Source organism: Loxodonta africana, chromosome 19, assembly GCF_030014295.1.
Source record: "Loxodonta africana isolate mLoxAfr1 chromosome 19, mLoxAfr1.hap2, whole genome shotgun sequence".
In the NCBI taxonomy this organism is placed as follows: domain Eukaryota; kingdom Metazoa; phylum Chordata; class Mammalia; order Proboscidea; family Elephantidae; genus Loxodonta; species Loxodonta africana.
In genome coordinates this window covers 24,491,380-24,518,979 of record NC_087360.1, presented here as the reverse complement: position 1 = coordinate 24,518,979, position 27,600 = coordinate 24,491,380, and the positions used below count along the sequence as shown (strand labels likewise).

The 27,600-nt window shown below is 53.8% G+C and overlaps 2 protein-coding genes across 35 annotated transcripts in view; one reads left to right on the top strand and one right to left on the bottom strand.

Annotated features, from left to right (window-relative positions):
* The window catches only part of SFI1 (SFI1 centrin binding protein), a 95,663-nt gene extending 74,432 nt beyond the window's left edge, over positions 1-21,231 (top strand). For 8 of the 24 annotated variants that reach the window (XM_064272426.1, XM_064272437.1, XM_064272430.1 and 5 more), the window contains 17 exons: positions 2,340-2,470; positions 5,364-5,445; positions 5,757-5,935; positions 6,625-6,700; positions 7,127-7,222; positions 7,632-7,774; positions 8,830-8,932; positions 11,515-11,611; positions 13,084-13,244; positions 13,661-13,771; positions 15,811-16,173; positions 16,250-16,506; positions 17,273-17,479; positions 17,640-17,883; positions 19,265-19,388; positions 19,535-19,613; positions 20,164-21,231. In XM_064272426.1, the coding sequence (XP_064128496.1) occupies positions 2,340-2,470; positions 5,364-5,445; positions 5,757-5,935; positions 6,625-6,700; positions 7,127-7,222; positions 7,632-7,774; positions 8,830-8,932; positions 11,515-11,611; positions 13,084-13,244; positions 13,661-13,771; positions 15,811-16,173; positions 16,250-16,506; positions 17,273-17,479; positions 17,640-17,883; positions 19,265-19,388; positions 19,535-19,613; positions 20,164-20,587 (2,877 nt within the window). In that variant the 3' untranslated portion in view covers positions 20,588-21,231. Of the gene's footprint in view, positions 1-2,339; positions 2,471-5,363; positions 5,446-5,756; positions 5,936-6,624; positions 6,701-7,126; positions 7,223-7,631; positions 7,775-8,829; positions 8,933-11,514; positions 11,612-13,083; positions 13,245-13,660; positions 13,772-15,810; positions 16,174-16,249; positions 16,507-16,752; positions 17,480-17,639; positions 17,884-19,264; positions 19,389-19,534; positions 19,614-20,163 lie in introns of those variants that run through there. The other 16 variants (XM_064272446.1, XM_064272445.1, XM_064272433.1 and 13 more) reach the window with 14 other exon arrangements.
* Positions 21,232-21,564: 333 nt separating this feature from the next.
* The window catches only part of PISD (phosphatidylserine decarboxylase), a 57,688-nt gene continuing 51,652 nt past the window's right edge, over positions 21,565-27,600 (bottom strand). For 4 of the 11 annotated variants that reach the window (XM_064272449.1, XM_064272451.1, XM_064272450.1 and 1 more), the window contains 6 exons: positions 27,320-27,544; positions 25,624-25,789; positions 23,528-24,053; positions 23,137-23,283; positions 22,666-22,826; positions 21,565-21,933 (listed from right to left, as the gene is read on the bottom strand). In XM_064272449.1, the coding sequence (XP_064128519.1) occupies positions 21,709-21,933; positions 22,666-22,826; positions 23,137-23,283; positions 23,528-24,053; positions 25,624-25,789; positions 27,320-27,372 (1,278 nt within the window). In that variant the 5' untranslated portion in view covers positions 27,373-27,544 and the 3' untranslated portion in view covers positions 21,565-21,708. The remainder of the gene's footprint in view (positions 21,934-22,665; positions 22,827-23,136; positions 23,284-23,527; positions 24,054-25,623; positions 25,790-27,319; positions 27,545-27,600) is intronic. The other 7 variants (XM_064272448.1, XM_064272453.1, XM_064272456.1 and 4 more) reach the window with 6 other exon arrangements.

Genomic DNA, 27,600 nt, shown 5'->3' with positions numbered 1-27,600 from the left:
CTCAAACCAAACTCCAAAACGGGCCATTTCCGTGCTGCCCTCCCGACCCGCACCTCTGTCTGCTGCTGGAATCTGACACATGAATCTAAAGATTTTGGCTAGCTCCCCATAGTTTTAGGATAGAATCCGAATTCTTTAGAGAGGCATGCAATTCCTTTGGGAGCTGGTGGTTGTCCTCCACCTTCTTACTATACCTACATTTCTCTATTCCTCACTGCCCTTTGAGCTCAGGTGTTACTTCTTCCTCCTGCCCACCCTCTAATAAAAAATGCGTACCTTTATCAGGGTGTTTATTGCATAGTTGTTTACTCACCTGTCTCTCCTGCGGGGAGAGTGAGTGCTTTGAGAGTACAACCTGTGTCTTTCATCACCTTAGCCCAACACAGTGCTTGGCATTTGTCATAGATGCTGACTGATAATTGAATAAATGAACGAGTAAACAAGTGCCACTGGTTGCTTCAAGGATCATCTTGGTTCTTGGCATTTGGGTGCTACAATCCCAGGGTAAAAGAGCCCTGGTGGCATAGTGGGTAAGTGCTTGGCTGCTAACCAAAAGGTAGACGGTTCGAACCCATAAGCTGCGCCAAGGGAGAAAGATGTGGCACTCAGCTTCCGTAGAGATAACAGCCTTGGAAACCCTACGGGGCAGCTCTACCCTGTACCACAGGGTCACTATGAGTTGGAATCTACTCGACAACAATGGGTTTGGTTTTCAACCTAAAAAATCTATTGCCGTCAAGTTGATTCCAAACAAGGCAGCAGCTGTATGGCCCTTTATGATATAGCCTCAGAGGTCCCATAGTGTCACTTTTGCCATACTCTATTGGTCAAAGCAGTCACTAGCCCAACCAGATTCAAAGGGAGGGGGCAGACCACTTCTCGATGAAGGAAATCAAAGAAATTAGAGTCATGTTTTAAAAACCATCACACGTACGTCTGTGTTGCCCCTCCCAAAGTTTTCGATCATGTTGTTGTTAGGTGCCATCCAGTTGGTTCCGACTCATAACGACCCTGTGAACACCAGAACAGAATGCTGCCTGGTTCTGCGCCATCTTCACAATCACTGTTATGCTTGAGCACGTTGTTGCAGCCACTGTGTTAGTTCATTTCCTTGAGGGTCTTCCTCTTTTTCGCTGACCCTATAGTTTACGAAGTATGATGTCCTTCTCCAGGGACTGATACCTCCTGATGACCTGTCCAAAGTATGTGAGATGTAGTCTCACCATTCTTGCTTCTAAGGAACGTTCTGGTTGTATTTCTTCCAAGACAAATTTTTTTGTTCTTTTGACAGTCCATGGTATATATTCAGTATTCTTAGCCAAAATCACCATTTGAAGATGTCAATTCTTCCTCAGTCTTCCGTATTCATCCGGTTTTTGCATGCCTGTGAGGCGATTGAAAACACCCTGGCTTGGGTCAGGTTCACCTTTAGTTTTCAAGTTGACATCTTTGCTTTTCAACACTTCAAAGAGGCCTTTTGCAGATTTGCCCGTTGCAATTCATCTTTTGATTTCTTGACTGCTGCTTCCATGGGTGTTGACTGTGGATCCAAGTAAAATGAAATCCTTGACAACTTCAGTCTTTTCTCCGTTTATCATGATGTTGTTTATTGGTTCAGTTGTGAGGATTTTTGTTTTATGTTGAGCTGTAATCCATACTGAAGGCTGTGGTCTTTGATCTTCATCAATAAATGCTTCAAGTCCTCTTCACTTTCAGGAAGCAAGGTTGTTGCTAAAAGAGACAATGGAAAAGCTGAATACCATCAGTCAGAACAAGGCCAGGGGCTGACTGGAACAGACCATTTTCATCGTAGAAGCGTATATATTCCTATGTCAGTTGTCTTGTCTTCCTACTGATGTATCAGTGAACTAGTAGTCTTTTATATAATTGAATAAAATTTTAAAGAATCTGTGTGACAGACACTCTAAACAAAGTCAAAAGACATAGGGTTAAAAAAAATATTTGTAACACATGACAAAGGACTGATAAATTTTTAAATGTTCAAGAAGGTCATATCACTGAGTTAAATACTGACGATTAGATAGTAGAATGGATAATGGGTATGAACACCTAAGTCACAGGAAGAAAAATTCAGATGTGTGTGTGTGTGAAATAATATACAAAAAGATGCCTAACCACTTACGATGTAAAAAATGAAACACTTTCACCTATATTTTAATTTTCACCTATCAGATTCACAGATTAAAATGAATGATTTTCATCTTTTTTTTCAATTTTATTATGTAGGGAGCAACCTCCCTCAAGAGTGTGACCCTCAAAGGTCATTTTTTTTTTTTTTTTTAATGTAAAAATAAAGGTCATGCATTGTTTTACTCTAGCTGCTGCTGGCCAGAGCGGATGGCCATTTCCAGCAGAGAGCCCTGCCTGCTGCCTTCCAGGCATGGAGGAGACTCTGGCGATGGCACCAGCAGGAAAATGCCCTTAATGCAAGAGCAATACGTTTTCACAGGTGAGCTGTCTGCCCTGGCAGATGTCTCAAGTCTACCTGCCAACCACACAGCCAATTTGCATTGCTTTTCAGCTCGCAGCCCCCTGCCCTGGCCCTGGCTCTTTCTGGTTTTTCAATAATATGGGGCTCATCGATTTCATCTGGTGGGAAGAGGCAGCCGGTATTTCCCCTGGGAAAACTTCTGTTCATCTTCATTTCAAGTGCTTTCAATATAGAGCCTGGGTCTTGTGCTCTTCCCTCATTACAAGCCATTATGAGTGCCATTAAAACCATGCATTAGCTTTCTGCCTGAGCGTGTCTGGACCCTGCATCACCTTGGAGGCGTCCTGCAGTGTGATTTCCCTGAAATGCTGGGTTCCTGTTCTGCTAGACCTAGCTTTTTGAAGTCACAGGGCTAGGAGCAGATCTGTATCTTTTTAGCTCCCTCAAAGGCAAACTTGCACATAGCAGGTCCTTACTGCATGTTGGTAGACTGTTGTGAAGAAATTATAAATGGTTTCCTGCGTGTCTGCCACTGTAACAGGCACTGTGTGATGGCAGAGAGGCAAGAAAGCCTTATCATGATCTTACTTAGTAGTTTCATTGTCACAGCAGTTCTGAGAGAGAGTGATTATTAGCCCGTTTTACAGATGAGAAAACAGGTTCAAAATGACTTGCACATGGTTAACACAACCAGTAAGTGGCAGAGCCAGGATTTACATTCAGAGCGCTGATTCTAAAGTTCAGGTGCTTTCTACTAGATCAAGGGGAAGAAGACATTTTTCAGGGCCATGTAGGAGCTTTAGGTTTTTGTGGGGAGGTCAGACTGACACACAAAGAACAATTGAAGAACAATTCAAGAGACTAGGTCCACGTGTCCTTAATTCTGTCAGTCACAAGTTCTTCTAGAGCTTGGAGCTAGTGCTGGTGGGGCGGGGGGAGGGGGAGGGGAAGTTGAAGTATATTGGGGAGGCTTCCCGTGAGCTGCAGATGAGGATGGATGGCAGGGGCTGTGTAAGAGAGGAGGGCCAGACTGAGGGGATGGGACCGATCCTATAGATAGATGGTCAACAGGTGCTTGAGTAGGTACCTGGAACTAGTAAAGGGACAGTTTTAGAGACTACCCTGAATGCTGTGTGCAGCTACATAGGATAGAGAGACAAGAGGGAGGGACATGGCATTGGGAGACATTGCAGGGATCTTGATTTTGGAGGACTCTGAATGTAGATTGAGGTGGTCAGCCAGAACTTGGGAACTCCTTAGCACAACGTCCAAGGAACTGTTTTTGGGGGGTGGCCATGGGGAATAGAGGCTGACGGGATAGCTCTTGCCTCTGCCACCTTCTGCAAGCAGGGCACCTTCACCTTTACCTAGTGCCTGTATTGAGGTCTGCTGGAAGAGCCATTTGAAAAACGGCCTCAGTACTTAAAAAAGATACACACACCCCTCCTTTGTTTCTTTCAAAAACAAATACAAAGTCAGGCTTAGTTGTGTTGCTCTTTTGTGTTTTGTTAGGCAGTAGGGACCAAACGAGAGATACCTTCAGAGAAGCAGGCGAAGTCTAAGAGAGTTTTCATGGTGGAGCAGCCTTGGCTGATGAGTGTTTAGAGGTGTCACTCTGAAGTACGCGTGAAGAGTGTTGAAGGCCTAATACAAGTTTTCTCTTGTGGTTGGGTTGGGTTGGACGTTTTTCTTAATTGTGGTAAATATGTATGAGGAGTCCCTCGGTGGCGCAAATGGTTAAACGCAGGACTACTGACCAAAAGTTTGGTGGCTGGAATCCACCCAGAGGCACTGTGGAAGATAGGCCTAATGCTTTTAGGTGCCAGTCTGCCTGGTTCATGAGGGAGCAGAGTGATGGAGAGCTGGCTAGATGCTGGGCAAACCTGAGTTCAGACTTGCTTTGCTGCTTAGCTCTGTGACCCCAGGCGGGGCAGTCAGTTTCTCTGATCCTCAGTGTCCTCAAGTGTAAGATGGAGACGGTAGGATAATAGTCCACCTCGTACAGGGTTGTTGTAAAAACTAGATGAGATAATGCATTTGTGCCCAGCACAAAATATTAGCCATCTCCCTCCCCCCATGGAATTGACTTATTTGTGACTCTCATAGTTAGTAAATATTTATAGGTTTGGTTTGGAGTCTGGCAAACCTTGAAAGTATGTTCTGCTTTGTTGTCTTCTAAGTGCCAGGTAATGTGTATCTCCTCCAAAGGTCCGAGACTCTCTTGGTGATTTTTTTTAGGAATATGCACAGAACTGATGGTGGAATCTCATCAATTACGATTAAAAATGATAGTCTGTTAGCCCTCTAGTGAAATAATTATACTGAGAAAAAAACTGGTTTGTCCTTTAAAAAAAAATTAGATAAAATGTACATACAGTGAAAAGCACAGATATTAAGTAAATAGTCTGATGAATTTTCCCAGATTATATACCTGGATAATCAACACCCCAGTCAAAATATAGAACCTTTGTACCACCCCAGAAAGTTCCCTTGTGCTATCTGCTCTGTGAGTCCAAGTGCCTCGAAGGCAAGGCAGGCGTTGATCATCGCCATGCTGGCCTCAGTATCTCACGTGCAGCAGGTCCTCGGGTTGTTAGATAACACTGAATTCATGAAGGGCCAGGGTCTCAAGGTCACGGGCTCTGCACAGTGTTCAGGGACTTGGCTGATACCAGAAATAACTTGGAAAATGTTGGAGGGCTTTGGTTATTCTTTCCTTCACTTTGACTCCTGGTTCTCTCCTTTCCCCTTCTACCTCCTTTCCTTTCTCCTCCATCAAAGCTGATTCACCTCTTAAACAATAGCACAGTATAAGAGGGAAAATCTAATTATTTGAAACTTTTAGCTCTTTTTGGACTCTTTTTTTGGTTTTGTTTCATTTTAATAGCTTTACTGTTATTTGTTATTTTAGGGAGTTGTTAGGGAGGCAGGTATTTGCCATTTGGTGGCAGAAGATGTCTCAGCATCGAGAAAACCGCTTGGCAGAGAGAGTGGTAAGTGGCTTTCCCTGAGGAGGTACCCAGGGAAGGGTGCTACAAGTTTCAGACCTTTGATCCACTGCCTGCCCCACCTGCGTCTCCGCAGGACTATGCATAGAACCCAGACCCACACTGAAGGGCTCACAAGGAAGGGACAGGGCTGGGGCATCTGTTTGTCAGAGGCCTTTACAGATGGTTATGGGCCAGGATACACCCTGAGTGTGCATTTCTGTTACCTCGGGCTGTACCCTTGGCCTGTAGGTTCCTCTCTGGCTTCTGTGCCCCTCCTCCTTGACCCATTCTGTTTTCTCCTCCTGGCTGCCCAGGCCATCCTTCATGCCGAGCAGTGGCTTCTGCACAGGGCCTGGTCCACATGGCAGCAGCAGGTGGCAGCATGTCACCAGGAGCGACAGAAGCAAGCAGTGGCCTGTGCCCACCACCGCCACTGGCGGGTCAGGAGAACCTTTCATGTCTGGAGGGAGAGTGCTCGAGGGCTCAGAACAGAGTGAGTAGCGGGACCTGCCTCAGCAGCCTTTCCCATCTCCAGGCAAGCTTTGATCATAGTAGTGGCACCATCAGGCTCAAGTGCGTATCAGGAGGGTGTGTTAGCCTAGACCGTAAGTTAGAAATTCAACCTTAAACCTCTTAAGCAAAACCAGGGCTTCTATGATCTTAGAGCTCCCAGCTTAAGGAATCGATAGGGGACAAAACTCCTGTTCCCCGGCCATGTGGTAGAAAGTTAGCAGTAGGGGGCATAGCTGACCACCCCAGGACCAGCAGTGGTGGGCAGAGGGCCGGTCATGGCCATTTTCACTGCACTATGTGATTGGAGCCTGGGACAGGGCAGGCAGCCCATGTGTCCACTGCAGGGATGGTCCTGCTTTGGCACTTCTCCATATCACACTGTTTTAGGGATCTTACCATCTCTCAAACTCTGGCTACATATTTCCTTCTTAACCTCATTCTCAGTTAGGGGTCTTCAGCACAGCTCCACATGCACAACCTTCCATGGTACTTGAAGCCCCTTGAAGGTGTGTGCAGAAATTCTGTTGTATGTGGACTCTTCCGGGGGCAGCCACGTCTTTTGTCAGCTCTCCTGGGGGGATCTTGACTCATGTACCACTAGACAGGGGCCACAGGACTCTAGCTCTGAGGCTGGGCTACTGCTCTGATCTCTGCCCTGTCTACCCACAGGAAGCTGGGAAAGGCGCGGGCTGTGGAGTTCCACCGGGTGCAGCTCCTGCTTTGGGCCTGGAAGAGGTGGAGGGAGGTAAGGCCTCAGTGCGGTGCCACCACATGTGGCTTTGGACAGGTAGGAATGCGTGCTACCATGACTTAGAGCAGACACATGAGCTACATGGCCATCTTTAGGAAACCACCTGCTCAGAGCTGAGGGAAGGAGTGGGCAAGCAGCTGTGTGGGGTCATTGGCTCAAAATCCTCTTCTCCTTAGAGGTGACGGGCTGTTCTGATGGGAACGTACTAAATCTGAAATTCCTAATTAACCTTTTACAGAGAGTCTACTTGGGAAATAAATGTTTAAGCTAAGATTGATTGAGTACTTATCATAAATTAGGAGTGTATTTATAGCTGAGAAGCTGCGATTCATAGCGGGTAACAGGCCTTACCTGAGCTCATCAGCTGTAACATGGAGGCCAGGCTAGAAACTGGCCCCAGCTCTCTTCTCTGTCCCTCAGTGCCTGGCCCTGTGCGATGCTGAGCGGCAGAAACTGGTGCGAGCTGACTTACATCACCAGCACTCCTTGCTGCACAGGGTGCTGCGGAGATGGATGGTAGGAACTGCTGCTCTCCTCCAGGTCTCTTGCTATCTGGGGAGGGTTCTGGAGGCTTTGTTTCCTGCCCTGTGCCTCCTGCTTTTCCCAAAACAGGGTAGCTTGACAAGCCTCCAAACAGCAAGTACCCTGGACAGAATGGGGCCTCCAGCCGTGGAGCCAAGTCATTTTGACCCTGGGGTGGCAAAGCAGAAATAGTTGCTCTCTGTGGCACCAGCCTTAAAATAAAAGCAGCCTGTGTCCAGGAGTCCCATGGTTTGATTTACTGGGGCAAGGGCCTAGCGAGACAATCTTCTTCCTAATGTCTGGGAGGGTCTTCTGACCTTGGGAGTAGGGTTTTTTGGCCTCTCATCATCCTTTGTGGTGAGTGCTCCAAGCATCGCTGCCCCATTATAAATGTACTTCTCAGACATCCCTGGGAATAGGGAGAAGTATGGGACCAGGGGCAGCCTCCAGCCTTCCCAATCTCCTACAGACTTACCAGGACAGGGTGCGGCATGTCCTACAAGAGGTGGCAGCCAGGGAGAGCCAGCACAAAAGGCAGCTGCTACGGTGAGTCTCCCTTCATCTCCTGGAGCCCAGCCTGAGTGATGAGGCCTAGTTCCAGGGAGTGAGCCTCATCGCAAGAGACTAGAGCAGGGCTATTTAGGGAATCCAGCCCAGGCCCAGACTGAGGTGGGCCTGGATGCCTTCTACTGCTTACATCATGGTTTTGGCCTTTCCATAACAAGAACTTAATTCACTTCTTCAACTCACTGTCTTGAACACCTGCTGTGTGCAAGGCCGGACCAGTAGAAAGCAGCTCTCACCTGGTTGCGTGCAAGATCTCCCATTTGTTGCTCCTCTGAGCACTTTTTCTGCTTGTTTTATACCTGTTCCCCAAGTACCATTTCATCACCTCTCCTGCTCCAAAGGCTGTGGTGACTTCCTTTGTTCTCAGTCTATTTCCTCTCAGCTAGCCTTTCACTAACTCTCCAAAATCATCTTGGTCCTCTAGGACATCATCAGCTCTTTCAGGCCCTTTGAAATCACTTATCTGCCTCAGCCGCTGTCTCTCGTATGAGCCCCACCCTCTGGTTCCTTCTAAGCTCACTCTAAACTCAATCCTTCCAAGTAGGCTTCCCTCGGGCCCCTATTTCACAAACCTTTTCCTGCCTTTGTATTTTTCAACACATGCTATTCCAGCCTGCCTGTGGGAGGTAGGTGTTGTGGCCCTTTAACACCTCTGTCCTTCCTTTGGGGTCCCATAAAGTGCCCATCCAACTCCTCAGACAGGACGACTAGAGAGGGACTTTTCCTGTACTTACCATAGCATGATTCACCTGTATTGTCATTGCTGTGTTGCCCATAGCAGGCCATGGTGTTTGGTCTTGTTCACCGCTGTATCCTAGTGTTTACCCAGTGCTGGCACATAGCCAGTGTTCTGTAACTATTTCCTGATTGTCTACATGGGCACAAGCATGGTTATCAGTGAAACAGATGTTCTTCAGCATGCAAATGCTGTGATTCAGGAGCTGGGTGAAGAGCTAGGAATGATTCATAGACACTTCCCATTATCTCCCATACTGGCGTCATTGCCCCTCCCACCCTGGCCTGTTTACCTGCAGGGGTGTGTTACATCGCTGGCGAGAGAACACCATAGCCTGTGTGGATGAAGCTCAAAAGGCCTCTCAAGCACGTGATCACTACAGAAGGACCATGTGTTCAAAGGTGAGCTGTAAGAAGGCAAGGGTGGGGGTATATGATATCACAGATTTGAAATGAACAAGGAACCTAGAAATGGGATGACTGTCCTTCAGCACACACACATGCAGCCACGTGAGCATTTATTTTTACTGAATTCCAAACCAATATCTGTTAAGAAGTACATTTCAAGATTTATCCCGAAGTACAATGCTGTCAGTGATAGGATATATCCATATGCCTACAAGGAAGACCAGTGCATAGATAAGGACATCATGCTTGGTAAAGGGGAGGGTCGGCGAAAAAGAGGAAGACCCTCAACAAGATAGATTTTCACAGTGGCTGGTGATAAGGTATTTGTATCTACAATATATAAAGAACACTTACAAATCAACAAAAAGACAACCCACTTTAAAAATGGGAAGAGGATCTGAACAGACATTTCTCCAAGGAATATCTACAAATGGCCCATAAACACATGGAAAGATGCTTGGCGTCATCACAAATCAAAACTACAGTGATAATAGCTAAACAATATGGTGTAACAGGGACTATAGTAGGGAATGTACAGCAGTTACAGTAGCACATACAGAAAGAAGTACCTAGCCCAGACCTGGGGATCAGGAAAAACTTAACAAAGGAAGTGGTGTCTAAAAAGCACACACAAACACAATGAGAGACCACTTCACACTCACTAGGAAGGCTACAATCAAAAAGACAGATAATAACAAGTGTTGCCCAGGATGCAGAGATACTAGAAGCTTCAGGCGCTGTTGGTAGGAATGTAAAATGGTGCAGCTGTTGCAGAAAATAGCTTGACAGTACTTCAAAAAGTTAACCGTTACCGTATGACCCAGCAGTTCCACTCCTGGATATATACCCGAGAGAAATGCAAGCATATCTTCAAACAGAAGCTTGTATACAAATGTTTGTAGCGGCATTATTTATTCATCATAGCCAAAAAGAGGAAACAATCCAGGGGTCCTTTCAGACAAACAAAATGTGGTATATCCGTACAGTGGTATGTTATTGAACCATAAAAACGAGTGAAGAACATGCTGCAACTTGGATGAACCTTGAAAACATGTTAAGTGAAAGAAGTCAGATACAAAAGACACATATGACTCTATTTACGTGAAAGTCTTAGAATAGGGAAATTTATAGAGACAGAAATTAGGTCGCCTAGGGCTGTGGGAGGATAGGCGGGTGATATAGCTAAAGGGTTGTTGTTGCTAGCTGCCACTGAGTTGGCTTGGACTTACGGATCTTAGGTATAGCAGAGCAAAGCCTTGCCTGGTCCTGCGCTGCCATCGTGGCCATTGGTCTGTTTGAGTCCGTTGTTGTAGCTCTTGTGTCATTGCGTCTCATTGAGGGTTTCCCTGATTTCCCTTGGCCCTCTATCCTGCCAAACAGATGTCATTTTCTAGCAGTTTGTCTTTCCTGAGTGCCACTTGGCTGCTAACCAAAAGGTCAGAGGTTCAAACCCACCAGCTGCTGTGCAGGAGAAAGATGCGGCAGTCTGCTTCCGTAAAGATTTACAGCCTTGGAAACTGTGTGGGACAATTCTGCTCTGTCCTGTAGGGTCGCTATGAGCTGGAATTGACTCAGCAGCAGTGAGTTTGGTTTTTTGGTCTTTCCTGATGACCTTTCCAAAGTAAGCAAGTTGAAATCTCACCATCTTCACTTCTAAGGAATGTTCTAGTTGCATGTTTTTCTAAAACTGATTTTTTTCCTTCTTTTGGCATTCAAAAGGCGGTGAGGAACGTGTTCTAAAATTGTGGTGGTGGTGGTTACACAAGTCTGAGAAGATATCAGAAACCATTGAATTGTGCACTTGAAGCTGATGAATCTTATATAAAGCTGTTAATGGCTGGGGGGGAAGGAAGCAAGTTCCAACAGATGAAATGACAGAAGCGATCAGGCCCCGAGTCTCGGGCAGCTCTTGGCAGCCCACGTGTGGGGCTGGGGGATGTTTTAGAAAGCAGTTATGCCAGGAGACCTGCGCAGAAACTATTTACCTGCTGATAGCTGGCCTGAGGCTGGTCCCTCAACTCTGAAGTTCCCACGGATGGTCAGCTACGCAGTTGAGGCTCAGGGTGTTCTCAGGAAAACTCCGAGGTCAGCGTGTGCAACCCACCTTCGAAGGAAAGGAACCTTTTCTGTTTAGCTTCAGGGCTCTTGTGGGTGGAGGCCTTTGTGATGGGAGTGGAGTGTGTAAGTGGGGAACAGGCACCTGCCTTCCCCTGGCTCCTCAACTTGTTTTTAAACTGTTTTGTTGTTATATACGTATCACATACAAGAGTGCATATACTGTATGTGTTCAGTTTAACAAATAATAATAGAGTTAAAACCCATGTAACGACTATATTTCTTTGTGGCGTGGTACATAGCTTAAATCTTTTTGGTAGAGAAGTCCCCACACCTGAGTGACTGGGCTTTCTGTGGAGGGTACTGGGAAGTGGCTCTCGTTGCACCGTGGCCTCTGTCAGCGGTGGCAAGAGCCCTGAGCCATGCTCCATTCACCGCCTGAGCCTACCCAGGACAAAACTGTCAGTGCAGACTGGCATGTGCCCACGGTGACAGCCCCTCTGTGCCCACCTGCCCCGTAGGTCCTGGCCCAGTGGAGGGAGGCAGCATCGATGCAGATCTACTGCCGGCAGCAAGAAGACTGTGCTGTCAGTGAGGCCCGAGGTGTGCTGGCCAGAGGTAAGCCAGGGCCCTGTAGTGTGTCCTGTTGACGAGGGGATTTTGAATGATGCAGAACTTTCTTAGCGTTTCCTTTGCCCCACCATAGTGTTCGTCTCCTTCTCCTGGAATTCTCTTTCCAACTGATTGCCAACCAGTTTATGTTAAAATGGAAGGCCAAGCCTTGAAATCTACAGAGGTATAAAGAAATCAAGCTGGAGTGGTAGAGTTTGATGGGGGTGGGATGGAGCGAGAGGCAACAGGTAGCAAGATGCTGCCTGAAGCTGCTTCTCTTTGCCAGGACTGTGGGGTGGGCCCCTCCTTAGAGGGGATGGTCCATGTGGTGGGCCCAGAGATTGCCATATCCATTATGGATGGCACATGGGCTCTGAGCCAGGGGTCTGGAAGACAGGTGATAAGACACTGTTCTCTAAGTAGGTGTGCAATAACAGCCATGCAACCATTTCTTGGCTGATATGGAAGCCTCAGAGTCTGAGGTACCCCTTGGCAGCCTGCAGGTGGGGCTAGAGAAGGAAAAGCCAAAATGAAGGCCTCACGAGACAATATCCAGAGCGCTTACAAAGCATAGGCTTGGGCCATACCCTGGCTCTGCAACCCTCTGAGCCCACAGTTCCTTGACCTGTACGATGATAGTGATAGTACCTCTTTCTTAGGGCCATCACATACACATAAATATAGTGCCTAAAGTAGTGCCCCAAGAAATATTAGCGCTTAATACTGAGGGTTAGCTCCAGGCCTGTGGGCACTACCTCCCCCGCACTGCCCCTTCAGGCCCCGGCAGGGCCCCATCGTGGCAGCTGTGCTCTGGTGTTGGTCATCTGCTGTTGTCTCTAAAAGAAACTTCTCTCAGGTCCTGAGAAAAACAGCAATATAAAAAAGTTCAACCAGAGGAAAGCACTCACTTCCCAAAAGGAAAATCTGATAACATGGACACAAGGCAAGACCCTGCAGTCACCAGGGCTGGGGAGTCCATGGACTCAGCTGTCAGGCTGCTGTGTCCTCCTCCCCTGAGGGGCTTGGCTATCTTTGCTTCTCTGAGGGAGCTTTGATTTCCTGTCTTGTTAAAACGGGGCTGCCTCCTCCTCCTCTTCCTCCAATCTTTAGCTCCACTGGCAGGCTCCTCAAGCACCCTCAGGCCAAGGTTCTTCTGCCTCCTTTTCCTGATAGCGTCTTGAGTGTAGCTCCTCGAGGGCTTCTGGCCTTGCTGTGGTGGCTGTGCACAGACTTGTGCCTCTGGCAGCCCCAGGGCCCAACAGCAGATCTGGTTCCAGGCTGGGCACAGTTAGGAATGTGGTCACTGAAGGTGGCCGCATAGTTCTTACCGAGCAACCGCAGTCATGTGTGGTTCTACTGAGTGTTGCTGGACACCCAGCCCTGTCCCCAGCGCAGCCTTCTCCACTCTAAGCTCACCGTTACACAGTTGCTTGTGGAAACCCTACTAATGAGCAGACTCTGGCTTGGGTCTGCCCTAGGCTGTGTCCAGGCTGTGTTTCAGCGCTGGCGGGACCGCAGCCAGAGCATGGCCCAGCAGAGAGTCCAGATGGAGAGAGCGGCCCAGCATCACCGGCTCCGACTGCTTCAGGAGATGATGGCGCAGTGGAAGGCCCACCATCTGGGGTTTATCCGGAAAATGGTGAGGCATGGGCATCAGCAGCTCTCCCAGATCCCTCTGTGTGGCAATAGGTGTCCAGGCCAGGAGACGAGAATTCAGAGCAGCTGATACGGGTGCTGAGCAGCTTGGGGTCCTGTGGGAACAACGCTGCTGAGCCTTTCTGGGCATTTAGTGAAGGGTGTAGGTGGCTGGCCACAGAACCGGGCCTCCCCCAGGTGATGGCTTAGCAGAGACATCTGGTGTCACGTGGAACCACGGGTTTAACAGAGCTGGGGGCTTCTGAGGTCATCTAGACCCCCTGCCTGGTACACATCAAAGACGCCTTCTGCCAGTGGGAGGCTTGTTCATCAGGAGCCTCTCGCTCTGCATCTGCCCTGGGTGGTCAGGGTTGCTGCTCTGTGTGCTTGTGGTCACGTGGAGTACCTGATTCCCATCAGGACTCACTGCCCACCCTCATGTGCCTGGTCCCCCAGCTCCTGCAGAGGCAGGGTACCCGGTTCTTGGCCCAGAGACTCAGCCAGTCCTGCTTCTATCATTGGAGACGGCAGGTGGGTACCATTGACTTCCGCTTCCCCTCCCCTCTCCCCGCTACCAGCTCATCAGCTGATACCCCTAGTTCAGTGTTCCTAGTATCACGCTTGCCCAGGGCCACCGCCCTTCTGCCTCACCCCTCCCCCAAGTCAGTTCTTGGCACCGTCAGCTTCCTTCCACCTGTGGCCTGTATAAGATCAGGTCACCTTGAGGCCCTGTGTGCAGTGTCCTGTTCAAAAATACAGCAGGATAATATCCAAAAATTCCTCTGAAATGCATTTTAAGTTTGCCAGGTCCTGATACAGTGTTAGGAGGGACCACACCCATTGTGAACAGCGCAACGTACTCAGATCCATGCATCTGTCCTTCTCTGGGTGCAGGGCAGAGCCATCTCGACCTCTCTCTGTTCTCGCCCGGCCCTTATGCCGTTCCTCTGCAAGCCCAGCGCCCCTTTGCCCTTTCCCAGTGGCCATTCCTGACCCCTTCCTGCTGAAGGGAGGGAGGTTCGCTGGCCAGGGAGATAACACAGACAGCCTCCCTGAAGAGGTGACATTGAAACGATGGAGACTTTCTGGCTACTTCGGTTTTGCTCCTTTACCTAACACCCTGATTCTGTCCAGCCAAGGCCCTCCAGCCAAGCAGGCAAAGGTGGGAGGGAAGAGGCTGGTGGTACTCTAGGCTGATACTTTCTTCCTGCCTTCGCTGGCCTGTGAGGCAGGCGAAGCCGAATTAGAGCTGCGCTTGTGGTCCAGGGATGTTGCACAGCCCTCCTCCACCCCGTCACCCGGCATCTTTGTGTCTCTTGCTCACACACAGATAGATGTTTCTGTTGCCAGGGCTAGCTGCCCCCCATCGCCCTACTTCTCACAGAAAGTTACAGTCCCAGACCTTGGAACTTGCTTCTCTTCTATTTACTCTGGCTTTTCCATGAATCACCTTTCCACCCCAGCAAGTGGTTCAGGGCCTGACTAGATGGCTCTGCTGCTTCGCGCCCCTTTCCGCACGTGTCATTCCCACCCGTCTCACTCCGAATGTTGTGGCTTCCGCAGTACCATAGTGACTGTTCCTCACAGGTCTCCGGGTTGACTGGGTGGCGGGTGAGTCTGCTGCCCTTGGTGGGGATCAAGTGCTAGGTGCCTGGAAAGTTTCAAATGATCCCACCTGGGGTTGCCAGCCAGGGACCGTGGTCGTTACAGCGTAGTAACTGGGCGCCGGAAGGAGCCTTCTGGAGGTGAAGGCAGAAGCTGCAGGTCTTTTGAGGCCCAGCTTGGAGGTGACTTAGTGTTACTTCCTCCGGGTCACAGGGCCAGCCCAGATCTAAGGGGAGGAAAATGGACTCTACTTCTTGCTGGAGGTGGCCATTTCTGGAAACAGTCTACCCCACCGGCCCACTTAGAACCCCGCTTCTACCTCTCCACGTCACCCCGGTCTCCGGTTAACTCTGCCAGTTGCCAATGAGTTGATTCTGACTCATGGTGCGGCCACGTGTGTCAGAGTAGACGTGTGCTCCGTAGGGTTTTCAATGGCTGATTTTTTGGAAGTAGATTGCCAGGACTTTCTTCTGAGATACCTCTGGGTGAACTCGAACCCTCAACTTTTCTGTTAGCAGCCAAGTGTGGCAAATGTTTGTACCACCCAGGGTTTCCCAGCTAACTGTAACAGTGCCTTTAAAAACTTGGCTTGTGGATCATCTTTCAGGAACCCTTCCCCAAGGCCCAGGCTGGGTTAGATGTCCCTGCCTAGGGCTCCTGTCACAGGGCTTCTGTGGCCTGTGCTGACCTTGCCATCGCCCTGCCCCCAAGAAGCCAGACTTGGTTCCCTCGGTATCTCTGAGCCTGTCACACACACGGAAGTCGGGTAGGGGGTCTGCTGGACAGTGAAGGCCTGAGGTCAGCCTCACTTTCCCCTCGGGCAGCCCCCCTTGGCCCTGGCCTTTGAGTTGGGCCTTCTTGTGTCAGGCCTGGCCTGGCCCTGCTCCACCTGCCGTCCCAGAGTGCTTCTGCTCATGCCTTCAGCCCCTCTGTGGATCCCTGAGGCAGATCCTCTTTGCCCATAGCTGGTGGCCCGGAGGGAGGAGCAGCAGGGCACAGCGCGGGCCCTGTGGTTCTGGTCCTTCTCACTGCAGGCAAAGGTAATCGGGGTACAGGATCTTGAGGACCGGGGTTTCAGCCCTGCCTGCGGGGAGGAGAGTACCTGGTCTGGGGGGTGGATAGGGTGGGCCTCACCTCTGCTCTTCTTGGAGGCCTGGGACGCCTGGCTGGGTTTTGTGCTGGAAAGGAGAAGAAAGAAGGCGCGGCTGGAGCAGGCAATGCAGGCCTATCATCACCAGCTCCTCCAGGAGGGTGTCACCCATCTCCTGCGGTTTGCAGCAGGTGTGAAGACTTCTCGGCAGCAGCTGCAAGCCCAGAAGCAGGCGCAGGTAGGCAGGGGTCTCCCATCCTTCTCACGACGGGGGGCTGACAGCGCACATCCCCCTAACCTCAGCGTGTTGACAGGCGGCCCACAGCCTCCACCGCGCTGTCCGCCGCTGCGCCATGCTCTGGAAGCAGAAGGTGCTGGGCCCAGCCAGGCAGCTCCTGTCCCCCGTGCCTGCCCTGCCCAACAGGAGAGTGACATTTGAGGTTCCTTTTCCCAGCCTCATCACTGCTGGGGCTGGGGATGCCGCCCTGGAGACCAAGAGGCCGGAAGCGAGGCCTGAGCGAGGTCTGGGCAGCCTAGCCCTGGCCGCTGGGGATCCCCAGCTCCTGGAACTGTGAGTAGCCCCCCTTCCCTCTGCCTCCTCACGCTCGTCTCAGGCAAAAGCATTGATTGCAGGAGGGAGGAACACTGGGTCCTGGAAGGGGACAGCACCGGCCAGCCATGGCCCCTCGTCACAGCTGAGCAGCCCAGGCCCCCACCACCCTCTCAGCGTCACCTCTGCCCACTCTGTCTGGGGTGGTGGTGGTGGAGAGATGGAGTGGGATTTCCAAACCATCCTTTTGTCCTTTTCCTGCCAAAGTTCAGGTGATGTGACCCTTCTTCTCTGATGCCTTCCTGCCCCCTTCCCCAGTGATACAAGTGGTTGACAAAAGTCATGGCAGCACCGCCCTTCTCGCCCAAATCTGCCAGTCTTCCCTCTTCTTCCTGCACAGCCTGAGATGGTCTCCCTGTCCCCATGGTGAGATGTGGAATCTGCCCTGCGTCCACCTCCCTGATGGTCCCCCAGCTGCACCTCCCCGCCCCAACCCTCGCTGGGATGAGCATCGGCTCCTGTAGTGGCTGGCACTGCCTGGACCCTCAGGCCTTGGAGAGAGTGTGGGGCCTCACCCCTGCCCTGCCCTCCACTGTCCACCTTAGAAAAGGACTCTAGTGTCTCAGAGGTGGTTTTCTCCCTTGGCTACTTGGCCAGGGTAGTACTGGAGGTCAGATGAGCCACCATAGGGGAAGCCTGCCCACAGCATCGAGCACAGGCTGCGCAGGAACTGCTGGGAAGTACTGTCTGGCCCAGGTCTGCCCAAGCTTTTTTCTCTGGCTTTCAGTCTTTGTGTGCAAGTAGAGAGGGTTGGACTGGATGACCACCTCCCCACAGAGATCAGGCCCTCCTGCAGCCCTCGAGGAACAGGCCTCACGTGTCTTCCCAGGAACACAGCCCGCTCCGCGAGAAAGCAGCCCCGATGCCCTGACTTCCTGCTGGATCCCAAGCAGAGCCAGAGACCCCTGGGGTGTACTCCATTTGGGGGACAAGGGTAGGTCAGGTGGTCCTGAGCCTTCCCAGAGTAGCTGGAACCTCCATCTGGGGCCTGTTTTGGGATGGGGAAGCCACTTTCCTCCCTACTCCTCAGGCAGGAAGGGTTCTCACTTCCCAAGGAGGGTACTGCAGCCTGACCAGGCCCCTGCTTTCCATAGGCTCAGGCCTGAGAAGGCGCAGGAGCACAGCCAAGGTGCAGCCCAGCCAGCCAGCGATTCCCTGCCAAGGCCCTTCCAGGTGGAGGCCCAGACAGCCCCGGCCCCACGCAACCCCCTGCCCCAGCCCGGGTCCCTGCCAAGACCCCGTGGCCGAAGGCTGCCCTCTACGGCAAGTGCAGGCCCCGAGCTGATGCTATTGCCTCCTTCCTCCTTCATGCTGCATGGGACGGAGACGCCTGCTAGGGTAAGTGACCCATCACCTGGGGCCACTTCCTTGGTCTAGCTTTCAGTACACTTTGTTGTGCCTATAGTTTCTCGAACACCCGGCTGGGGAAGACAAGGGGAGGCCACTTGTCCATTCACTGGGCGTAGGTGCCAATGCTGTGCACACCAGGCTCCCGGGGCAGAGCCGTGAGGGACTGGGGGGTCCCTGCCCTCGGGCAGCTGATAGTCTAGAAAAGAAAGCCCCACACACAGACAGGCAGGCAGGCAGGCAGGCAGGCAGTGACGAAAGGTCATGCGGAGTCTCAGGGCAAGGCTGAGAGTGTGCGCTGTAAGAATGGGAAGTTGCTGACGGCTTTCAAGGAGCAGGGAAACTGCGTGTTTAGTCTTTCCTCAATCGCGGCCGGATGCTGGGTGGCAGTTGTGGTGGCCTGGATGACAGTGGTGGCTGTAGAGATGGGGAGAAGTAGACAAGTCCTCCTGGGGCAGGGGGGAGGGGAGATGAGGCAGGCTGGTTCTGGTGGAGATACTGAGGGATGGGAAGGAAGGAACCGAGGCTTGAATGACTGGTGAATCGTGAGTGCTTTCATTGAAGGAGGGAAACTGGGGGTGGGGACTGATTTGGGGGGAAGCACTAAGAGTCTTTTCTGAGAGAAAGTAAGCAACAGGATTGTGAATGTAGCCTCACAAAGGGAGGAGGCAGGGCTGGGGTCTCCACTGGGGAGTGCCTAGCAGAGGCTGAGTGCACAGCCTGGGAGCAGGAACCAGGAAGACAGATGAGGAAGAGAGTAGCAAAGGGCAGTGGGCAGAGGAGGACACAAAGCAGCCATGGGGCATGAGCAAAGCTGCTGGGTGCCCCTGCGTGTGTGCCCTAAAGGAGCTGGTGTATGGGGAGGGGACTGGAGCACGGTGGGGGCCAGCTCCGGCGGTGTGGGTGGGGAGGACGAGGGACCCCAGCCCATTCCTGTAGCTGTGGGAGGGGTAGGTGGAGGCACAGACTCGGTGGCTGGGATGGCGCGTGGGGTCAAGAGGGTTTTGTGCACTGGCCATGACAGGGTGGAGGTGACAGAAAGATTAAGTCCACTGACAGAGGGAAAGGGGGTAACCCAGCAGAGACTGGGGTTGGAATTTGGGAACAATTGCATCTGCCTACCTTGCTCATTGATGTGTGAGCTCAGCAAGGTGGGGGGCAGGGGAAGAAGCTGAGGAGCCCGATCTGGACCAGCTGCTGGGAGCAGTGCTAGGCCAGTCCCTGGGGCAGTGGGTGGGACTGTGGAGTGAGGTGCCCAGGAAGCCCTGCTCCTGCACCCCTAACCCCTGCAGTGATGGGGCGGAGACGGGGTCCAAGGACTGGTGCCCTCCTGGGCTTGGTCCTCTTCCCTGTCAGCGTCCTTCTTCCACAGGTGTCAGCGCCGCTTCAACCCCACATACCCACATCCCTGGCTGGTGCCCCTGACCCCCATCTGCTCCTCCCTGGGGACTTCACAGGCACCAGGGCCTGTCCTGGACTTGGCTCTGAAGTGGCAGGTGTGCACCCAAGGCCTGGCCCTGCAGCGAGCCCTCGAAGCCCGGCGGGAGGGGAGGGCTGTGCCTGCCATCTGTCTATTCACTTTGGTTCCAGACGGAAAGGGGAGGCTGTCAGGATCAGACTTACTTTCTTCCCATTCCTGCAGGTGGCGCCGAACTTGAGGTTGAGCTCGAGGGGATCCGCCAGCAATTACAGCACTACCAGGCCACCAAGCAGAACCTCTGGTGAGACCCGGCGTTGCCCTTCCTGACAGGGCCAGCTACCAGAGTCCGTGGGTGATTTTTCTAAGCTGGGGGTGGGGAGCCCATGGTGTCCAGAAACCTCCCTCCCTGCTGCGGCAGAGTGATTTGGAAGGCCTGAGTGGGCCAGCTCTTACAGGAGAGGGTAAGGTGTCTGACTTGGTTATGTTGGTAGCAAGGTGTGTGGCCATGACACAGAAGACAAAGGTGTAGTGAGAACGGGGCAGGAAATCGGTCACAGGCACAGAGCTCCGTGGCCCAGGCCTGGTGACTAGCAAGATGCAGCAGCCTTGGGAGATTGGAGGGGAGCACACTGGTCCCTTCACTCCTAGCTGTGTGGGGGAAGAGGGGTGAGAAGGGTGAACTTCGAATGGGCCCACCAGGGACCAGGGGAGGCTGGAAGAGGAACAAGAATGAATGTCGACCTCCCGAGCCCTGGCTTGCACTTCAGGACGCGGGCCCTCCACCCACTGTACCAGGACTCACTCTTCCGCCAGGTCCCAACCTGGTTGGCAACAGGCTCTCAACTCCTCAGGTCCTGCCAGCGGCAAGCGAGCAGCCTGCGCAGGTGGTTGGAGCTGAGCCGGGAGGAGCCCAGGCCTGAGGACCAGGAAGCAGAACAGCAGATGCAGAAAGAGCTGGAGGAGGTGAGGTCCAGGGCCCCCCACCAACCTCAGGGAGGCTCAGGCTCTGCTCCCACTCAGCCAGCCGGCCACCCCCTGCCCACAGGTGGAAGCACAGATCCAGCACCTGGCTGCCGAGCTCCAGGCCCAACGCCAGCCTGTCAGTGCCTGCATAGCCCGTGTCCAGGCCCTGCGGCAGGCCCTGTGCTAGCGTCCTTGCCCCGGAGGGCACCTGCTGGACTGCGTGGGAGGCTCAGGCCGCCTCCAGGAACAGAACACAACAGACCACAATGCTCTGACGTACTTTTTTTTTACTTTTTTATTTCAAATTGTTAGTAATTAAATGAATTTACTGTCCAGAAGTCTCCCACTTTTCATACAAAAATACTGTGGTACTGATACAGTTGAAAAAGTTCAATGGCTTCTCCTGCAGGAGAAATTCACAGCATCCCCAGGATCAACATGAAACCTGGCCCTGTCCCCACCAGTGGCTCCCCAAGGAATGCGTACCTGTTAGCGGGGCACAGAGTTTGTTTTCTAGGCCCTGACTCTCACACACACTAAGGGCCCTCTTCCTCCAGCACAAGCCCGTTGAAATCAATAGCAACTTCCCCGTATTTCATGCAGGCCTGGATATGGGGGTGGGCACAAGGACAAGCTCTCCCCGTCCCAGAGTTGCCCCAGCTGGGCCTCCACTAGCTGCCCACCTGCACTCACTTTAACACCGTCTGGGTACACCCTGTCACTGGTCTTGCCTGCTGGGGAGAGGACTAGACCAGCTCTGGAAGGCTGCCCACTGGGCCTGCAAAGGACTGCACTACTGCAGAAACAGCCTGCTGGCGTCACCATCCTAAGACGACACTGGCAAGAGAGTCCGTGGTGATGAGTTCAGCCACAGTGCAAAGGAAGATTTAACTTCTTCCACTAGGCAGGGTGAGAACTTGGGGACAGAAAGCCACTGTCATAAAGGCTGTGTGGCCCTGCTAGGAGGTGGGGGGGGTCCACAGTCAGTGCTGAGGGCACCTCACCCTGTGCAGGGTTGGGGGAGGCCAACAGGAAATGGCCAGGTGGCGGGGAAGCAGCAAGAAGACTCATTGCCACTTACTAACTGAAGGCTCAGCCAGGAGAGGTAGCTCCAGTTTATAGGACATGTTCGTTAAAAGAGCCAATGTCTCATCTGAGATCACTGCCACCTGTGCTTTTTTCTTTTTGTGGGGATGAACGGACAAGTAGTGGGCATGACCAGGAGCTCTGCTCTCCCCGCTGTGTGGGGGAGACCCTCTTGTCCCCATTTCTGGGGCAGATAGCAACAGTCATTTGGGTCCTACCTGGCCAGACTCCACACGGCCCAGAGACAGCCCCTAACCCAGACGCCTTGTGGGGTTTCCCATGTAAAATACCCTCAGATTTCTCTCCTTTTGGAAACAATTCCTCAGCAGCCACAGCCAGGACAGGCTCTAAAGGGAGCCCAGAGCCTCCCCAAAGCGAATCTTCTGTCCTGCTTTCAGCTCAAAGTTGAAGTCCTTGGGGGCCTCGAAGATGAGCACGATGGTGGAGCCCAGGTTGAACTCACCCAGTTGCTCACCCTTGTGCATGGGGATGCCCTCCTTGTTGGCACGCGTCACGAAGTTGAAGTCGTTGTAGGAGCCCTTGCTGTACCTCGGGCTGTTTGTGTGCAGGTCCTGGAGGCAGGATGGGGTGGGAGGCTGGGATCAGAGGGGCTCGGCCACAGCCCTCACGGGGGCGGGGGGAGGGACTAGAAGCACAGAGTCCCCGCAATAGTGTGTTTGGGGCAGGAAGCAAGGTAAGGGAGCCCTTCTCTGCACTGGTCAGCTGAGCATTTAGCCCACCTCTGCTTCCTATGCCCACCACCACCCAGCCCAGCTCAGAAAGGGAGGTAGGGTCACAGAGCCCAGTAGGCCCTGACACCTGCTGCAGACCAGGAGGGACCCGGAGAGACCAGAGCCTAGCTCTGCTCTCTTAGCATGAATGGTGCTGCAAGACCAGTACCCATGGGAGCAGGTGGCCAATCACAAAACCACACTAGACTCTGCTTGTCTGGTGCTGCTCTGCTCAGGGGAGGGAGGGCATACGCAGGGAACAGCTGGCCTCAGCACCGGCCTTTCACAAGTCTGACCCTCCAATCACCATGACCCTTCCCAAGCTCAAGAGTTTGCTTCCTGTTCCCTCCTCGTCCTCAGCTTTGACCAGGGGGTCTAGCAGAATGCCAGCGGGGAGGAGGTCCTTCCCTCCGCCACTCCAGCCACCTTGTGACGGCAGGCAGAGGCTCTGCAGAGCAGGTGCCCAGGCCCTCACTCCCTCCTGGAATTTACAGTCCTGGCAGATCCTGTTGCCCAGACAAGTGCACCCCGGGAGCCGGCCCCGAGCTTCTGCAGGGCCTGGGTTCTGCTCACCCGGTCAAAGTAAATGCGGATGGAACCCACGTTGGTGGCCCCCACGGCGGTCAGCGAGAAGAAGCCATGTTTCCAGTCCCCAGTCAGGACCACCCGCTCATTGTGGCAGAAGAGCTCCTTGATCCAGCGGGCCATGCCGGGGTTCACCGACATCAGGGAGCCTGCGGGGAACCCAGTGTGTCCACTTGGCACAGCCTGACGCCCAAAGTCGTTCTAAGTGCAGAGCTGGCTCCCAGTGCAGAGCTGGCTCCCCGCCTCCTCCCTACACCCAGCAGCTAAAGTTGTCAATTTCCAGCTCCAACAGCTCACCCAGAACATGTGGTGCCTGAGGAAGGAGAAACTCCAAATCTGGAGCCTGGGTCCCCTTGACCCCAAGACGCTGAGAGTCTCTGTCTGAAGCCCATGGGTCTGCCGCCACCTGTTCCCCTGAACCTTTCCTCCCCAGGCAGTCTCTGTGGGCCCTGGGCCTACCTGGGAAGTGGCGCCGGTGGGAAATGGTCCAGTCAGTGGGGGAGTGGAAGCAGTGGTAGTCCCCAGGGGCCAGGTAGATGACACAGTGGTAGAGCTCGTTCCCTTCTCTGGTGACCAGCTGGCTCTTGAAGGAGCGGCAGGAGGTGACTAGGGGCAGACACAAGGGCAAGCGCTGGCTTGGGGCAGACTCTCAGATGAGCCCCGTCCAGCCAGCCATCATGAGCACCTGCTCAGAGCTGGGGCGGTCTGCATCCGGACTCCAAGCAAGGGCCCTGAAGCTTCAGTCGGAGCAGGTCCTGGCCCCAGCCCTCATTCCCTACAGCCTTCCCAGCTTTCCCTTCCCTCCCAACCTCAGCAGGGCTGCCCCCGGCTCCAGCTGACGATAACCCACCTGGTGGGGAGGGCAGGTCCTCCATGGAGGTACGTGGGCCCAGGAATGACTCTAGGGAATAGGTGACCCCCTTCACCTGTTCCACCTCACAGTTCTTCACCTGCCCAAAGGTGAGAATCTTTCCATCTGATGGGCTGATCTGGAAGGGCCAGGAGAAGCTTGCTGGGCAGGGGGGCTCCCAGAGAGAGAGCCCACCACCTCTGTCTGCATGCACTCCAACTCCGCCCTCCCCGCTGCCGGGGGAGGGGGGCGGTCCCCAGCTGCTTCCTGAGGGAGGAAGGGGCCTCACCACACTATGCAGGCCGCACACAGGCCGGACCTGTGGCTTCAGCTTGCGCCGGAAGAACTCGCTGAGGTTTCGGTAGTGGTCCAGGTCCTCCACGGCAGCCTCCTTCATGTTCACCCCGAAGGTCCAAATGTACAGGCTGTAGACGGGCCCGCGCAGCCAATGTGGCAGCTCCACCTGGTTGAGGCGGCCCCAGGCTCGTGACAACAAGCGAGTCGGCACAGACTTGTACAGGGCCACCTGCAGGCCACAGGGCAAGGGAGGCAGAGGTTGACACACAGCCCTGCAGGCCCCCAGCAGTGGCCCCCCAGGCCTTCCCACCAGACATAAGTCAACTCCAGAGATCCCACCCCCACAGGATAGACCCACAGGGAGGCCACAGATGCCCCAAACTGGTTTTGTGATGTGGCTGTTTTTCACTAGGAACCAGACCGAGGGTGCCAAATTATCTTACACACGCTAGGAGACAGCTGAGATGGCGCTGCATGTACACACGGCTCAGTGATGACCTAGGGTATCTTGTCATCTGACACAAAGGTCATCTGACACAAAGGTCAAGCAGCATCTGCCTTCACCCGGCATGGAGACTGGCCAGCAGTCTCACCCTCCAGGGTGGGGAGGACAGAAAGGATCAGACAGCAGCCACAGAGAGGTGATGGCATCTGCCTTGTCAAGGGCCATTCCCACATACCAGACCACAAAAAGGAGCAGGGGACCCCCAGGCACAGGACCCCAACAAGCCCAGAATGTGTGCTCCTCTGACCCCTGACCCACAGATGTAGAGCAGTTCCAGATACAGACACAGGTTCCCCTGGCCCCACAGGTTCAGTCAGCACTCTGAGGGCCTGGTGCGCCCAGTGTGAGGAGCTCGACAGCCAGGCCTGCGTGCCAGGGGGCCTTGTCCTGTGACTAAGCCAGTCCACAAAGTCATCTGCACCTGCGGCTGCTCCCAGCACAGGGAGGGGAATCGGTCTCCTGCAGCCAAGCTCTCAGGGCTGGAGCATGGAACAGCAGAGGGCAGGCAATGGGCTCAAATGGGTACCAGGTCCTCCCTCAGGGCCAAGCACCCAGGAAGAGGCAGACTCTTAAACTTCGCTGCTGCTTGTCTCCTCAAGGTTTAAAAGCAATTTCATTCCAGCTTTGAACACCTCTATGAAGTATTGAATTAGTGGCGCCCAGAGAATTACTCTTACCTCTCTCAGCTGCCACCAGGCTACCTAAAGCAGCCCAGGGCTGCCCTGTGACCCCCGCCATTTTCAGGCACAGGCTGGAGCCTCGTCTCATGCCCCCAATGTCGCTAAGTGCCCTTGAGCTCTCAAGCCCTACTGACACCCACCCTGGCTGTCCAAGGGCCCAGAACCAGGTTTCCCTCCCATGGGGCACCAACCCAAGAAGCTAAGGGCAATGGGAGAAGCCCACAACCCCCTTCCCCAGGTGGGCTCAGTTATTTTGAACTCTTCTCAAAATCACTTCCTAGGATTGCTTCTGCCTGAAAACTGGGGACAGACACCATTTTCTGAATCCCCAATGTGGGTTCTTTCAGAACCCAGAGCCCCAAAATGGCACAGTTGAGGCAGGCAAGAAACAGGCAGGCTACCCTCTGTGGCAGGCTGGACCCCACCAGCCCCACAGCCCACAACCACCCAGACTTCTCTTTGAAGGCTGCCTTGTCTTTCCCAAGGGCAAGGGAGGCTCAGCCCCACAGCCACCCAAGCACCTCCAATTTTGCCAACTCGGGTTTCCCTGTGCCTCAACCTCAGGCCCGAGGAGGGAGGGCAGGCTGGGCCACGGTGTCCACACAAACACTTACCCTGCTCACAGGCCTCCATCCCACCCGGCTGAGCGGTCTTAGGGCTCCAAAGGGTAGGAGGTAGTAGAGGACGGTGAGGGGCCAGGAGCGCAGTTTCAGAGCGGGTCTGGACATACAGCTCAACTGCCCCAGCCTCCGCCTCAGGGCCAGCTGGGGGAACTGCAACCTGCCGGGCACATGTGCACGCACAGGCCCGTCAGCCGCCAGGGGCTGGGAGGGCCCAGGAGCTCCCCCACCCCCACCCTGCAGCTCCTGATCCACAGGGGTCCACAAACAAACCTGAATGAGGTGGTCAGGAAGCACTGGTGTGCCCCTCATCCCAACCCCACCTGAGTCAGAACCGGCCTGCCCCTGGCCAGGCAAGCTCACAGCCCAGTCTCTCCCACCTGCAGCTGGCTGGGATGCAGGGATGGCTGAGACGGAGGGTTCACGGGAAGACAGCAAGAAAATGTGGAGAGCCCTGACGCCCACCTCTGGCGCCCAGCAGCGGGAGGGGAGCCCAGGGGCCAGCTCTGTGCAGCGCAGCACAGGGGAGCTATGACCCCACTTGGCTAGGCAACCATGTGCTGAATCTTTTGTTTCCATCCCTTTGCAGGACCTGGAAGGACCTCTCCATGGCTCCAGGCCTTGTTTCCTCCTCTGCTAAATAAAGGGATTGGGCAAGACAAGATCTCCAACGAACACACACGGTCCTGTCAGTGGAGAGCTGGGTACGGCTCCATCCACCCGCGGGGCCTTTCCACAGCAGTGGGGCTCTCCAGTGTGCACCGCCCGCCACCGTGCTCGGGCCGTCTCCCTGCTCTCCTGGGGCCACGCTGCTGATGCCCTTCCATTCAGCACAGGTGGGTGGGCCTCCCCCAGCCCCAGCGGCTCACATTTAGTGTATTCAGCACGAGCTCAGCCTCGCAGACCTTCCCCACACCTCTGGCCTCCTGATGCAGAACAATGAGGCCCAAGTCCCCTGTCACACGCCTATGCCCCCTCGAGCCATGGAGACAATGTCACTCACTCTGAGGATGTCCCAGGCCTCAGTTTCCTCATCTGCAAAGCAACTACATCAACTGGGGACTCTAAGGTTCCCATCTGTTATGGACTGTTCTCAAAGAGAGTCTGTGTCCTCCGTTTCCCAGCTGTCAGACAGGCAAAGAAACAGCCATTTCAGCTGATATTAAAAATGCTAAAAATGAGGGCCTCTGTCAGCGCCGGGCCCCACTGTTCAGTGATGGCCACAGGAGATGGGCTCCACGCTCTGGAGGGTGACCTGGAGGGCCACAGGTCACCCAGATTCCCTGCTTTCATTCCTCTTCCACCCCACCCCCATCTTGCTCTGAAAAGGTACTATGGGAAGGTGGTAAGGGCCAAGCAAAGACAGACAAACCACTGCTTTCCCTGCGGCTTCCCTGCCCGCCCTCCTCACTGCAGAAGCTGGGGCCCAATCCGGGCAGAGCGGCGCTCCTCCCCTAAGGCCGGGTGCAGGAACGAGGCAGAGCCCCAGGCCCCCGCCGGCCCCAGAAGCGCAGGTACCTGAAGCGGGCTCGCCGACTCAGGCCCGCCTGGCCCGGCCCCTCCAGCCGCAGGGGCTGTTCCCCGGTGTCCGGCCACCGGTGCCACTGCGAGGCCGCCGCACGTGCACTCGGACCCTCCGGGGGTCATGTCGGGGCACAGGGGGGTTAGGACGCAGCCAGCAGGATCTCACCATTTCGCTGCAGCGCGGAGCTCTGGTCCTCGGCGAGCCTCCGACTGACACATCACGGCAGCAGCAGGCGGCGCCAGGCGCTTTCGCCTTTGTTTCTCCTCCTTCCTCCCCTTCCCCCCAGCCACAGGAGCTCTGCGCTGTCACTGCTCAGGGCTGTCACTGCTCCAGCGAGGCCCTGCAGGGCTTGTCTCAGTGGCTCACCAGGCACAAGTTAGAGGGGGGCTGCTGTTGCAAACAGATAGCACTGGGTCACCACCTGTTCAGGTAAGCCATGCAGAAGC